The 15,985-nt window shown below is 44.8% G+C and overlaps 1 protein-coding gene across 3 annotated transcripts in view; it reads right to left on the bottom strand.

Moving 5' to 3' along the window:
* ERI3 (ERI1 exoribonuclease family member 3) overlaps positions 1–15,985 on the bottom strand; it is a 475,972-nt gene that overhangs the window by 260,412 nt on the left and 199,575 nt on the right. For all 3 annotated transcript variants that reach the window (XM_063939468.1, XM_063939466.1, XM_063939467.1), the window contains exons 3-5: positions 11,409–11,525; positions 3,248–3,307; positions 1,952–2,043 (exon numbers count right to left, since the gene is read on the bottom strand). In XM_063939468.1, the coding sequence (XP_063795538.1) occupies positions 1,952–2,043; positions 3,248–3,307; positions 11,409–11,525 (269 nt within the window). The remainder of the gene's footprint in view (positions 1–1,951; positions 2,044–3,247; positions 3,308–11,408; positions 11,526–15,985) is intronic.

Below are 15,985 nucleotides of genomic sequence, written 5' to 3'. Positions count from 1 at the left end.
TTATACAAAGCTGACACTGTCACGTAATTCCTTCCAACAGTTCATCCACTCAGGTGTCGACCCCCTAGGGGGTGACATCACTATTACAGGCAATCTGCTCCGTCTCCACATCATTTTTCTCCTCATACATGTCGACACAAAAGCACCGACATACAGCACACACACAGGGAATGCTCTGATAGAGGACAGGACCCCACTAGCCCTTTGGGGAGACAGAGGGAGAGTTTGCCAGCACACACCAGAGCGCTATATATATACAGGGATAACCTTATATAAGTGTTTTTCCCCTTATAGCTGCTGTATAGTTAATACTGCGCCTAATTAGTGCCCCCCTCTCTTTTTTTAACCCTTTCTGTAGTGTAGTGACTGCAGGGGAGAGACAGGGAGCTTCCCTCCAACGGAGCTGTGAGGGAAAATGGCGCCAGTGTGCTGAGGAGATAGGCTCCGCCCCTTTTTCGCGGACTTTTCTCCTGCTTTTTTTATGGATTCTGGCAGGGGTTAAATGCATCCATATAGCCCAGGAGCTATATGTGATGCATTTTTTTTGCCATCCAAGGTGTTTTTATTGCGTCTCAGGGCGCCCCCCCCCCAGCGCCCTGCACCCTCAGTGACCGAAGTGTGAAGTGTGCTGAGAGCAATGGCGCACAGCTGCAGTGCTGTGCGCTACCTTGTTGAAGACAGGACGTCTTCTGCCGCCGATTTTCCGGACCTCTTCTGCCTTCTGGCTCTGTAAGGGGGCCGGCGGCGCGGCTCTGGGACCCATCCAAGCTGGGCCTGTGATCGTCCCTCTGGAGCTAATGTCCAGTAGCCTAAGAAGCCCAATCCACTCTGCACGCAGGTGAGATCGCTTCTTCTCCCCTTAGTCCCTCGATGCAGTGAGCCTGTTGCCAGCAGGTCTCACTGAAAATAAAAAACCTAATCTAAAACTTTCACTAAGAAGCTCAGGAGAGCCCCTAGTGTGCACCCTTCTCGTTCGGGCACAGAGATCTAACTGAGGCTTGGAGGAGGGTCATAGGGGGAGGAGCCAGTGCACACCAGATAGTCCTAAAGCTTTCTTTAGATGTGCCCAGTCTCCTGCGGAGCCGCTATTCCCCATGGTCCTTACGGAGTCCCCAGCATCCACTTAGGACGTTAGAGAAATAGTAACGATTCAATGACAAAGGATGATATAACAAGTTAATAGACTCCAGTGGAAGTAGGATGAATAATGTCAGTCACCGAAGGTGAAAATGGCCATACCCCTGGCTGATGGATACCCACACCCCTGAATGTTATGGTAAACGTGGTAGCGTTATGGTAAATGTGGTAGTAGCTCACAAGGGTGGGTGTGGTATGATCAGTCATCAGTTCTCATGTCGATAAGCATCATGGTTGACATGTCTGCACGATAGAATTTTGACCTAATGTCCTGGGTGGACCAGTGGTCACTTAATTGGTCCTGGGAGCTGCAGCGGCTCCAGCATCTTCTTCCGGGTCCCAGCAGTCATGTGACGTGCAGTTCTGTCACAGGCGTCTGACCAGGAGTGTTCCATTAAGTATTCAATCCCTATTCCTAAAAGTAACCCTAACTCCACACACACAATCGGCAGGCCCAAACCCTACCTCGCCCCCTCAGTCGATCCCTAACCGTTAACATCTTCAGAAGATTATTTACATTTCACATGGCGACATTTCAGATGTCAACACTTTGAATGTGTCGACATTCTGAGAAGCTGACATGCTGACCAGATTCCCATGAGGGTGACAGGATTATAAAACAAGACCCTTACAATAAGGTTATAAAAGAGGCTAAACAGGCAATCAGTGATTTGTACAGCCTAGCAAAGCTGCAACACAGAGCGTACTCTCATGGCACTAAAATCTAGAAACAACTCATTCTCACGATAATCTCGCTGAGATAAAATGATGCACTCCGGATACACAGAAGGGGTATCCGACATATTATACTCACATAAGTTTCAAGTCCCAGTCTCCGCAAGTGACGAAGATAGACTTGACACTGGGGTCTAAGAGGCCTTCTTTGGCCATCCACTCGTCAACTCTCTGAAAGACAGGACGGAGACACAAAGGAAATGTCAGGTGCGGCTTTTGGCTTTAGAAGAGACGCCAGTTCCTACACAGATAAGACAATGTAATCAGGAGAGGGAGAAAATTGTGATCTTATCCGTCCCATTCTATACTCTTCGCATTATTAACAAGCATCGAAGCTTGTTTAGTAGAGAGGTGGGAGTCCAGGAGGGGGACAAGCTAGAAGGTCACAACACTCTTCCAAATCCTCAAGCAATAAACAGAGGATGTTATCATAACTTACTGTGATTATTATCAGTCTGTGACCAGCGGGAATCATTGATCATTTACTTTCCGTATAGGTTATTCAATCATAGTAACGTTATAACTTTCATCAAGGTGACACAGCAGGAACATCGCTTTTATTGTGTGGCATTCTTTGGCCGCATTTTAACCCCTTCACTGCAGTCGACGCGCAATTAAACATGCGCCCTATTTTCAAATGCCAATAGAACACACAACACCGCAACCACACAGATTACACAGAGAGATCACAGAACTATGCATGAAATGCAGGAGATGTGCCACGATTTGCCCTATTGTGCTGAACCAATATCCCTCAGCATCTACTGAGTAAGCTGGCCATACACCTTAAGATTTTCTGTCCAACCAATCAACCAATTCGCGGGTTGGAACAAAAATCTGGTAATGGATGAGAGCAAATGGCAATCAACCATTTGCGCCCAAGCTCTGGAAAACAGGTAAAAATGGTCATTCAAATTTAGTTAAATTCGTTTGCTTTAACTAATTTATCTTAACAAGTGTTTCTGACTTTTTTCCGGTGTTTGGGAGCAAATGATGGATTGTCATTTGCGGTCATCCATTACCAGATTTTTGTTCCAACCAGCAAATTGGTTGGTTGGTTATAAAATCTTAAAGCTGGGCATACACTACACAATTATCTGGCAGATATTCTGTGGTTGTAATGAAAACCTGGTAATGGATGAGAGCAACCGACAATCGATCATTTGCTACCAAACACTGGAAAATGGACAAAACCGGTCCGTGATTTAAACCAATTTGTATAAACGACAAGTTTTGTCCATTCTGCAGTGTTTGGGAGCAAATGGTCGATTGTCAGTTGCTCTCATCCATTACCAGGTTTTCATTCAAACCACAGAATATCTGCCAGATAATTGTATAGTGTACGGGCAGCTTAAAACAGCGGCATGAAACTCACCTCCAGAACTTGGCTGAGAGTCGGCTGCCCGTCTACCATTTCCTGGATGATGCCCGTCAGCTGCAAGAAAGAAAAGGTTGAGAAATCAGTAAAAGGAAAATGAAAAGCTTTATTCAGCATCAATCAGAGGCAAGCGACGTCATGAAATGTACTATTACTGTATATGTCAGTATGTATTAGCAAGCAGCGAGCAGTCGCTTTGGGACCCCAGGTATAGGTGTTTTCCCTTTAATTTACTGCCATGTTCTTGGCTTGCTCCAATATTATTTGCATTGATTTACTTTTTCTGTTTTCCAGCAATGGCTTTTTACAATCATCCAAAAATTGCATAGGACAGACATATTCCCCCCACTCCCACCAGAAAAAAGGCGGCCTAGGTGGTCCTGAAGGCCCATATGCTCTCCTTGAAAGCAACTGGATTTGTATCGGGAAGTCACCCTTAAACGCTTCAGTCTTATCTAAGTGGCTCACATATTGCTTTTAAACAAGACTAAAAATACATATTAAGTTCATTTTCACACGGCGCTATCATTATAACCTCATCCTATCTATGAGACCGTTTATTAACTCACAATATGAGTTTAATTAATTGTAATGAATACCAGAACTCAGACTTAAAGGCAAACTTATTTTCTACTAATGATTAACGAGGAACGGTAATAAATACCTTTCAGAGAGAAATGTTAATTAAAACGAGAGAGGACGCTCTAGGATTTTCTTTTGCAGTTCATTAAATCATTACGATGTGGAACTTAAAAGGTCTGCCATGGAAAAATCAGCACTTGTCTGGGGACTGTTACCCAGTTACAGGTGGTAATTACACATTCCCGCACCCTGAGATCCTGACGTTACACAATTCAGTGATTACCGCTGCATGTGGGCAGGTTTTGTAGAACATGTACTGAATGTGGGACACGCGTGAGGCCTGGCAGTGTCTTTTAAATGTGCCGTCTATACAATTAGCAAGAAAAAAAAATTAACACACACACAATACACAGGTCAGTATTTTAGTTTTAGACACAAAAAGGTGACACTAACAGAATAACTTCAGCAAATAGTACTGATCATACATTTGGTTTTCCATCACGTTAACAGTTAAGCCGGAACACTCCAAGCGCATTAAACTAGCTCTGTGTGGGGTGCATCACATACCTGCCAGGAATGGTGTCTGTATTGGCACATTTTATTGTGCAGTATTAACATATAAATATGATCAGTAAAAGTAATGGTTAGTATTACTGCCTCATGGCACTGAGGTCTTGGGTTCGATTCCCACCAAAGCCCTGTGAGGAGTTTGTATAGTCTCCCCGTGTTTTGAGTGGGTACAAGTGGTAGAGAATAAATAGATGGTAAGCTAAACTGGGGCAGGCACTGGTGTGAATGGACAAATATCCTCTGTAAAGCGCTGCGGAACAAATAAATACATAAATAAATAAAAAAACCTGAAAACTATCCAACCCTCCCCCCAACTCCCACCAATAAAAATATGGGGCCAATCCAATTAAGTGCAAGTTTCTCACACTCGTGAGCTAGTGCAGCAAACCACGCACAAAACTGCTTGCAGACCCATAGGGCTACAGGCACTTTTCAGAAAATTCAGAGTGACATTGGGCTGTGAAAGGTGCCCGATGCTGTGCTGTTGCCAACGTTGAAACGCTGAGGCAACTCGCACCCTTCGCATCTAACTGTATTGACCCCAGCATCTGGAGTGAATACTGCTTCCACGTCTGCATTCTAGTGAGTGAGTTTTACAAAGTTTGTCCCTGATACGTAAAACTACAGAAAAAAAAAAAAAAAAAAAAAGAGTCTGCGCTCACGGTGTTGGATTCTGTGTTATACATATCTGTAATCCGAGAGATTTCCAGTATGCAAAAGAAAAGCCCTGTACACAATCCACAGTGTAACAAAGAAAACCGTAATCAGTGTAAAGAAATATTTTGCCAATAACATGTACATTCACCTGGACGCAACTTGCAAAAGTCCAGCATTTAGAGAGTAGTTATAGGGAAAACCGCGCAGGTTAGGAAAATGTAGTGCATATATGATAGCGGTCGTCTGAAATAAAATGATTTAGTATTAATGAAATTACTTCATATTTAGGTAACCACACACCCAGGGACTTCTTATTGTCTCTGTAGTGTATATAAGGTGACCCAGTGGTGCTCCCCTGAGTCACCATGTATCAAAGTAAACACAGAAAGGACAGAAAACAGACTTTTGTTGGGGAGCACTGTATTTCCAGCAAGTCCAGCATTACTTTGGTGTTATTTCTAATAAAGATCTGTGTTATGAACTTCTAGGAAGAAGTTCAATCGTACACAGAACACAAGTTCTGCCGGCTCTAGAAAACGGTTCTGAGCAGGTGACCAGTCCTACAATGGAGAGAAATCCACAAAATCGCTGACCTCTAAGCACCCAGAGGAGAGAGGAGAACATCGGGCACCCGGCACTGTGATGTAAATGTTGCTCTAAACTCCATTTAATCCGCTGTGAAATGGCCTAAGAATAACCTGTAAGTGGATTTAACCCATCTACTGCCAGAGGGAAGCAGCCATATATATTAGTCTGTATTAGACTGCTAAACAAGGGCTTCTTTGTTTATTCTGGAAAGTAACCCCCATTTATAAAGAGTTTTACCCGATATCTATAAATGTGTAATAAATACCCTCTGTTTTGTTTTATTATATATTTGATTTTAAACAGTAAGCCGATTTTAAGGCACATTTATCAGCCTGAAAGATCCCTGGAGTCTGTGTGAGGCTTCCCGGGGGAGAGACACCGAGCAGGTCACTTGTGGAGATTTACTGTGAAGTTTATCTGCAGAGAATCGCAGTGACAGCTAAACGCTCCCCTCTGCAGCTCCAGCTGATAAGGCCATACTGCCATTCTTTGTGACAATGGAAGCTATAAATCTCGGCCTCACAAGGGCAGGTGTTGTGGCAAAGCCCTTTTCTGCCACTTATAGCAATCAGGGCCGAAGTGTGGAGAGCAAGGGATCAGACTGTAAGCCTGGCCTAATGCCGTAAGCGGACAATCTAGAGAAAGGTGCGGATTGAAAGTCACCCTGTGCGCTTGTTAACCATTAAACTGCTGAGCGCTTCAGTCAAGTTTATAACGACAGTGAGAAAGTTACGATTTTCGGAAACATACACTGATCAGCCATCGGATAAAAACCACCTGCCTATAAATTGACCTTGTCTTGGACAAATCCCCCATCCCTCCCATCACATAATCTTACGGGGACCATCCCATCTTACAACTCACAGGTTAGTGGACCACTGAAGGTTATTTAATTCTATGGGTAAATCATTTAGATTTTATTCGGGGGTCCACAAATCTCTTTCCCGCATAGATTACATCATAATTTCTGGTGGAACAGTTGACTCTGACATTACAGTCATTTAAATCTGGAACCATGACCTGAGTTCTGTTCCGCTTCATTTGCCTAGTCCTGTGTCCTGCTCTTAGTGGCTTCCTGCCCATCTGAATCATTCTGAGGATTTTCACCAATACCTTACACCCAAGTGGCTTGAATGACAAAATGATAATCTGGACCACTCCAATATTATTTTGGGAGACATCCAAGGTGGACCTCAAATGTCTGTGGCCATATTACATCTAATGTTTCTAATTCTGTTAAGGCAAATGAGATTAAATAGAACACCCTTTGTCTGAACGACTCAAAGCTGTCCATACACCAGACCAACTTTCCTCCAACCTTTCAACCAGTTGGCTGGTTGGAATGAAAACATGGTAGCCTACGGAAGCAAATGACAATCAGCAATTGCCCCCAAACACAGAAAGAAAGAAAAAAGAAAAAACCTGCCTAATATTGTGCAGGTTCACCTCGTCCAGCCAGAACAACTCTACAAAGCCTCTGACGGTGTCCTGTGGTATCTGGCACTAAGATATCAGCAGCAGATCCTATAAGTCCTGTAAGAAGCGAGGTGGGGCCTCCATGGCTTGGAATTGTTTTCCAGCACTTCCCATAGATGCACAATCGGATTGAGATCTGGGGAATTTGGAGGCCAAATCAATACCTTTGAAAACTCTGTCATAATCCTCAAACCATTCCAGAACAAATTTTGCACTCTAGCAGGGCGCAATATCCTGCTGATAGAGGCCACTGCCATCACGAAATGTTACTATTAAGGAGTGTACACAGTCTGCAACAATGTGGTAGGTGGTACATTCATATGAATGGCAGAACCCAAGGTTTGCCAGCAGTACACTGCCTCCGCTAACTTGCCTTTTCCCACAGTGCATACTGGTATGTGCTCTTCCTGGCGACAGTGATAACGTCACGTCACGGAAACAGATTTGGGTTTGGTGCACTTCCCATGGTGGATGTGCTTGGCCAGCCGGATCGCTGCTCATCATGAACGTCTGTCTTGCGGTTATCAAATGGAGCGCACCAAACCTGTTTCCGTGACATGACGTGATCAAGTTTCCACCAGCCCCACCACCTTACACCTGATGTTGGGACAGAATGACTGATATGAGGCGCAGTCTAACGGTCGTAAGGAAAAGCAGTGGTCTACCTGCTCTGTCCTGGTAGGAAATGTAATCATATACAGTGGATAGGTTTATCGCCTAGAGCTTTACCTCAATACATCATAAATGAACAGAACGTGGGGGGAGATTGAGCAATGTTTGGAGAGAGATAAAGTGGAGCTCAATAAAGTCAGTCAGCTCCTAACCGCTATGATACACGCTATGTTTGAAAAGTGACAGTCAGGAGCTGATTGGTCGGTACTTTATCTCTCTCCAAGCTTTGATAAATATTCCCTTGGTTTAGGTGAAGAAACTATGGGGGTCATTCTGACCCGTTCACATGCAGCGGTTCTTTGCTGCGGTGCGAATGGGTCGGAACTGTGCATGTGTGTCGCCCGCAATGCGCATGCGCAGCGTTGCCCAGTGACAGCCATCGCCGGGCAACGACCAGAAGAGAGAAGAAAGTGATCGCTAGCGCCATCGCAAAAAGATTGATAGCGGGAAGGCGTTCCGGGGCGGCTACCCACCGTTTTCCGGGCATGGAGATCCGAACGCAGGCGTGTCCAGGCGTTTGGAGGGCGGATGTCGGACGTCAATCCCGGGACCTTCGTCGCTGGATCCGTGGCACAGGGTAAGTAAGTCTGACCCTGGTCTTGTTTTGCAGGAAACTTTTTTTAGCATAGCAGAGCTGCACAAGCGATCGCAGTCCTGCTATGCTAAAATACACTCCCCCATAGGCGGCGTTAAGTTGATCGCACCAGCAGCAAAAAGTTGCTACGTGCGATTAACTCGGAATGAGGGCCTTTATGTGAGAATGGAACAATTTATGGCAAACAGCAGCATTCTCTTTCATGAATAGACGTTATCTCAACCAACGACACGTTCCCTTTCATCACACTGACGGAGACACAGAGAAATCGCATAATGAGACCAAACAACAACAAAAACATTTTCTATTAAAAGAGGCTTTAAATGATATAAAATAAAAACAACAACATAAAGGGTTTTGTCATGCAATTATGGTGCAGCATCACCAAGCTGTCTAATGGTATCTAGCTAGCTACAGTACATGTGTTAAGCTTTTCAGAAATATGAAACCTTGTTGTGTTGTGCGGATGTCTACAGAGCTTCTCCCTTGTATTTAGCCTCCAATGCTTTAATTGTAGCAGAAACGAACTACAGTATTGCTTCTGCTTCCAACGCATTGATTTATATTGTGGATACAAGCATCTCTGATTTCCTGACACTGGAACATAGGTCACTACCGTAAGACTGACCTTATCATATAGGTGGTTAATCCAAACAAATATCCCATGACTGAACTGACCTTCTGACATAACATTGTGTTTAGTGTACAGAACTAGATGGCATATGACACCGATGTGTGTTAAAATGTCAACTATTAAGAATGGATTTAATTTTATTTATAATCGGTCGTTGAAACTTTAAACACATAACGAAGGCACATATTTCATTATATAAATAGCAAGGTAAGCATCTTTAAAGCATCCATCCAATAGCCTTTTTAGCTGTCCTACAAAACATCTCTTTTTCAAAAATCCCTCTGAGGGGTGGTTGCAAAGTGTGTGCAACCAATGTTAACCCACTGATTCTGCGTAACATGGGGAACCAAAGGGTTTCCCCATACCTCAAAAGGTAGATCTGCAATTGAAAGCATGTTTTTCATTGTAGCTCCTGAGGGGTGCAAGGAAAAATCCTACCTAATTAGCATGCAGGGTTCCCGCAGTCAACTGAATCGCGCAGTGCTGACAATCAGATGCTAATTGATTATGCCCCTTAAAAAAAAAACACCATTTTATGACTGCTATTATTTCCTGAAATTCTTATACAACCTGGCTTCCAACTAGCCTTCCCCACTGCTTTGTTAAGTGGATAGATAACTGGCAGACTTAGTGGGGCATACTCAACGATGCAATGTGTGGAGGTGCACACCACAAATACTTATGGCGGCCCAACATCACTCATGTAGCTGTGCATCCCTATAGGGGTGAGAGATGAAATTTGTAATGCTGCAGTCACGATGTGCAGCTGTTCTGAACGTTCCCACAGTATTCCGACAACATATCACCCACATCGCGAATAACTGAATTGCCCCTAGAGACTCCGGATCAGTGACTCCTAGATACCTTTCTTACCAAGTGCATGATTTAGTATTTTCCTCCATAAAATTATAGTTTTAACCCCCCAGACCCTTCCTCTAGTGTATCACGATCATTCGGTTTCTTCTAATCTCTATTCAGAGTGTCTGGGAATGCAAACCAGCAATTTCCCACAATACTTCACATGGTCTATGGGGGTAATTCAGATCTGATCACAGCAGCAAAGTTGTTAGCTAATGGGCAAAACCATGTGCACTGCAGGGGGGTGGGGGGCAGATATAATATTTGCAGAGAGATTTAGATTTAGGTGGGTTATATTGTTTCTGTGCAGGGTAAATACTGGCTGCTTTATTTTTACACTGCAATTTAGATTTCAATTTGAACACACCACACCCAAATCTAACTCTCTCTGCACATGTTACATCTGCCCTCCCCCCCCTGCAGTGCACATGGTTTGCCCAACTACTAACAAATTTGCTGCTGCGATCATATCTGAATTAGGCCCTATGTCCTGCCCATTACTTCTTATGAAGTTACTGATAGAAACCTTCATTCACATGGGCATATGTAAAAAGAAAGTACTGCAATGAAAACACAGTTGACTGTCACAATGTTTAAAGTAACATAGAAACATAGAATTTGACGGCAGATAAGAACCACTTGGCCCATCTAGTCTGCCCCTTTTTTTTATCCTTTAGGTAATCTCAACCCTTTTTGAACCTTAATTCTTTGAAAGGATTCATTTGCACTTTTAGAAAACTAATAAAAAAAAAAAAACACCCCACCGTTAATCACTATTATTATTCCAGTTAGTAAATAACAAGCTGATTATATTATTATATATTTTGGGTATTATTAAAGAGATCCTGCATAACATGATCATTGTAACTGCAGTTATAAGGTTAGGAGAAAGTACATTACACATGTCATATGCCGGGTCACCTCAGCCAGGTCTTCCCGGCTATACTTACACCCCCTGTCCCTGGTGCAATGGGCCTTATCTCCAGGTGACCGTGTATAGATGCACGATTCTGTAATGGTGCAGGTGACAAAGGTTTTTACCAGTGTACCAACTTTTTATAGACATCATGGGCCAGATGTAATGATGCCCGCATTTGGTGGCCATGCGGGATGCCGGATGAACTCGGATGTTTATTTAAAGGGGCAATCGCTTACAAGGCATGGATTTGCCCCTTTAAAATAAACAACCGAGTTCGGCCGGCATCCCGCACCGCCGTGAACCCAGGTGTCATTAGATCCGGCCCTATAGTTGATTTGGTTTATTTGTAAATTTGCTATTTTTAATAAAATAAATGACATATTTATAGAATACTTGTCCCCACTATTTGCTATCATTTAGCTGCATCTATATTGTGAGCTCCCTACAGAAGATGACACATGAAGTCCATGATAACTTGGCGTGGGAAGCCTGGCATGTGCGCCACTTGTGATAGCCAATAAACATATTCAACTCAGAAAAAGTGAACTTAGCATGAAATGATCCCGGCCACTCCCACCTCTCTCCTACCAACTCCAGGACCGCTTACCTCCGTGCAGAATGGGGTGAGCTGTGGGTGTACCACAGGCTGCACATATGTATGAAACGTGGACTCTATCTCCATTGTTCTGCCATTTAACTTCAGGATGGGAAATTCAATAATTTCCTAGGAGTAAAAACAAAAAATAAAATGTATTTATTACATATACAGCGTTTCTCTGCCTTCTGCGTGGAATTGAATATGTTGGAGGAGACAAAAGAAAAAATAAGAATTTACTTACCGATAATTCTATTTCTCGGAGTCCGTAGTGGATGCTGGGGTTCCTGAAAGGACCATGGGGAATAGCGGCTCCGCAGGAGACAGGGCACAAAAAGTAAAGCTTTTACAGGTCAGGTGGTGTGCACTGGCTCCTCCCCCTATGACCCTCCTCCAGACTCCAGTTAGGTACTGTGCCCGGACGAGCGTACACAATAAGGGAGGATTTTGAATCCCGGGTAAGACTCATACCAGCCACACCAATCACACCGTACAACTTGTGATCTAAACCCAGTTAACAGTATGATAACAGAGGAGCCTCTGAAAGATGGCTCCCTAAACAAAATAACCCGAAATAGTTAACAATAACTATGTACAAGTCTTGCAGATAATCCGCACTTGGGATGGGCGCCCAGCATCCACTACGGACTCCGAGAAATAGAATTATCGGTAAGTAAATTCTTATTTTCTCTATCGTCCTAAGTGGATGCTGGGGTTCCTGAAAGGACCATGGGGATTATACCAAAGCTCCCAAACGGGCGGGAGAGTGCGGATGACTCTGCAGCACCGAATGAGAGAACTCCAGGTCCTCTTTTGCCAGGGTATCAAATTTGTAAAATTTTACAAACGTGTTCTCCCCTGACCACGTAGCTGCTCGGCAGAGTTGTAATGCCGAGACCCCTCGGGCAGCCGCCCAGGATGAGCCCACCTTCCTTGTGGAATGGGCCTTAACAGAATTAGGCTGTGGTAGGCCTGCCACAGAATGTGCAAGTTGAATCGTGTTACAAATCCAACGAGCAATCGACTGCTTAGAAGCAGGTGCACCCAACTTGTTGGGTGCATACAGTATAAACAGCGAGTCAGATTTTCTGACTCCAGCCGTCCTTGAAATGTATATCTTTAAGCTCTGACAACGTCCAACAACTTGGAGTCTTCCAAGTCGTTTGTAGCCGCAGGCACTACAATAGGCTGGTTCAGGTGAAACGCTGACACCACCTTCGGGAGAAAATGCGGACGCGTCCGCAGCTCTGCCCTATCTGAATGGAAAATTAAATAAGGACTTTTATAAGATAAAGCCGCCAGTTCTGATACTCTCCTGGCCGAAGCCAGGGCCAGTAACATAGTCACTTTCCATGTGAGATATTTCAAATCCACCTTCTTAAGTGGTTCAAACCAATGGGATTTGAGGAAATCTAAAACTACATTTAGATCCCACGGTGCCACCGGAGGCACCACAGGAGGCTGTATATGCAGTACTCCTTTGACAAAAGTCTGGACCTCAGGAACTGAGGCCAATTCTTTTTGGAAGAATATAGACAGGGCCGAAATTTGAACCTTAATAGATCCCAATTTGAGACCCATAGACAATCCTGATTGCAGGAAATGTAGGAAACGACCCAGTTGAAATTCCTCCGTCGGAGCATTCCGACCCTCGCACCATGCCACATATTTCCGCCAAATGCGGTGATAATGCTTTGCGGTGACTTCTTTCCTTGCCTTAATCAAGGTAGGAATGACTTCTTCAGGAATGCCTTTTTCTTTTAGAATCTGGCGTTCAACCGCCATGCCGTCAAACGCAGCCGCGGTAAGTCTTGAAAAAGACAAGGACCCTGCTGAGGCAGGTCCCTTCTCAGAGGTAGAGGCCACGGATCGTCCGTGACCATCTCTTGAAGTTCCGGGTACCAAGTCCTTCTTGGCCAATCCGGAGCCACTAGTATCGTTCTTACTCCTCTTTGCCGTATAATCCTCAATACCTTTGGTATGAGAGGCAGAGGAGGAAACACATATACCGACTGGTACACCCAAGGTGTTACCAGCGCATCCACAGCTATTGCCTGCGGATCTCTTGACCTGGCGCAATACCTGTCCAGTTTTTTGTTGAGGCGAGACGCCATCATGTCCACCATTGGTTTTTCCCAACGGTTTATTATCATGAGGAAAACTTCTGAATGAAGTCCCCACTCTCCCGGGTGAAGATCGTGTCTGCTGAGGAAGTCTGCTTCCCAGTTGTCCACGTCCGGGATGAATACTGCTGACAATGCTATCACGTGATTCTCCGCCCAGCGAAGGATCCTGGCAGCTTCTGCCATTGCACTCCTGCTTCTTGTGCCGCCCTGTCTGTTTACATGGGCGACTGCCGTGATGTTGTCCGACTGGATCAACACCGGTCTTCCTTGAAGCAGAGGTTCCGCCTGGTTTAGAGCATTGTAGATTGCTCTTAGTTCCAGAATGTTTATGTGAAGAGACTTTTCCAGGCTCGTCCACACTCCCTGGAAGTTTCTTCCCTGTGTGACTGCTCCCCAGCCTCTCAGGCTGGCGTCCGTGGTCACCAGGATCCAATCCTGTATGCCGAATCTGCGGCCCTCCAATAGATGAGCCTCCTGCAACCACCACAGAAGAGATACCCTTGTCCTTGGAGACAGGGTTATCCGCTGATGCATCTGAAGATGCGATCCGGACCATTCGTCCAGCAAATCTCCCTGAAAATGTTTTGCGTGAGATCTGCCGAATGGAATCGCTTCGTAAGAAGCCACCATTTTTCCCAGGCCTCCTGTGCATTAATGCACTGATACTTGGCCTGGTTTTAGGAGGTTTCTGACTAGGTCGGATAACTCCCTGGCTTTCCCCTCCAGGAGAAATACCTTTTTCTGGACTATGCCCAGAATCATTCCTGGGAACAGCAGACGTATCATCGGAAAACACAGCTGCGATTTTTGGAATATTTAGAATCCACTCGTGCTATCGTAGAACTACTTTAGATAGTTCTTTTCCGACCTCCAACTGTTCTCTGGAACTTGCCCCTTTCAGGATATCGTCCAAGTAAGGGATAATTAAGATGCCCTTTTCTTTGAAGAGAGTCATCTTTTCGGCCATTACCTTGGTAAAGGCCCGGGGTGCCGTGGATAATTCAACGGCAACTTTTGAAACTGATATTGACAGTTCTGTATCACGAACCCGATGTACCCTTGTTGAGAAGGGCAAATTTGGACATGGAGGTAATCCTTGATGTCCAGGGACACCATATAGTCCCCTTCTTTCCGGTTCGCTATCACTGCTCTGAGTGACTCCATCTTGATTTGAACCTTTATGTAAGTGTTCAAAGATTTCAGATTTAGACTATGTCTCACCAAGCCGTCTGGCTTCAGTACCACCATATAGTGTGGAAGACTAATACCCTTTTCCTTGTTGTAGGAGGGGTACTTTGATTATCACCTGCTGGAAATACAGCTTGTGAATTTTTCCCAATACTGCCTCCCTGTTGGAGGGAGCCGTTGGTAACGCAGACTTCAGGAACCTGCGAGGAAAAGATGTCTCGACTCTCCAATCTGTACCCCTGGGATAATACTAGTACGATCCAGGGGTCAACTTGCGAGTGATCCCACTGCGCGTTGAGACTCTTGAGACTACACCCCCACCTAACCTGAGTCCGCTTACACGGCCCCAGCGTCATGCTGGGGACTTGGCAGACGCGGTGGAAGGCTTCCTTTCCTGGGAAGGAGCTGTCTGCTGCAGTCTACTTCCCTTTCCTCTATGTCTGGGCAGATATGACTGGCCTTTTGCCCGCTTGCCCTCATGGGAACGGAAGGATTGAGGCTGAAAAGACGGTGTCTGTTTCTGCTGAGATGTAACTTGGGGTAAAAAGGTTGGATTTCCAGCTGTTGCCGAGACCCCCAGGTCCGTTGGACCGACCCCAAATAACTCTTTCCCTTTATACGGCCATACTTCCATGTGTCGTATGGGATATGTATCACCTGACCACTGTCGTGTCCATGACATCTTCTGGGAGATATGGATCACGCACTTATTTTGATGCCAGAGTGCACATATCCCTCTGTGCATCTCGCATACATAAATATATAATGCATCCTATTAAATGCTCTATATCAATCAAATATTTTCAGTCAGGGAAACCGACCAAGCCAACCCAGCACTGCATCTCCAGGCTGATGGCGATCGCTGGTCGCAGTATAACCACCTTATGTGTGTATATACTTTTTAGGATATTTTTCCAGCTGCCTATCAGCTGGCTCCTTGAGGGCGGCCGTATCTGGCGACGGTAACGCCACTTGATAAGCGTGTGAGCGCCTTATTCATTCCCAACGCGCCCTAACTTCTGGCGGGAAAGGGTATAACGCCAATATTTGCTATCGGGGTAAACCCACGCATCATCACACACTTTATTTTATTTTATCTGATTCAGGAAAAACTACAGGTAGTTTTTTCACTCCCACATAATACCCTTTTTTGTGGTACTTGTAGTATCAGAAATATGTAACACCTCCTTCATTGCCCTTAACGTGTGGCCCTAATAAGGAATACGTTTGTTTATTCACCGTCGACACTGGATTCAGTGTCGGTGTCTGTGTCTG

The sequence above is a fragment of the Pseudophryne corroboree genome, chromosome 9 (genome assembly GCF_028390025.1).
Source record: "Pseudophryne corroboree isolate aPseCor3 chromosome 9, aPseCor3.hap2, whole genome shotgun sequence".
Classification (NCBI taxonomy): Eukaryota; Metazoa; Chordata; class Amphibia; order Anura; family Myobatrachidae; genus Pseudophryne; species Pseudophryne corroboree.
This window is presented reverse-complemented; position numbering and strand designations above follow the sequence as displayed.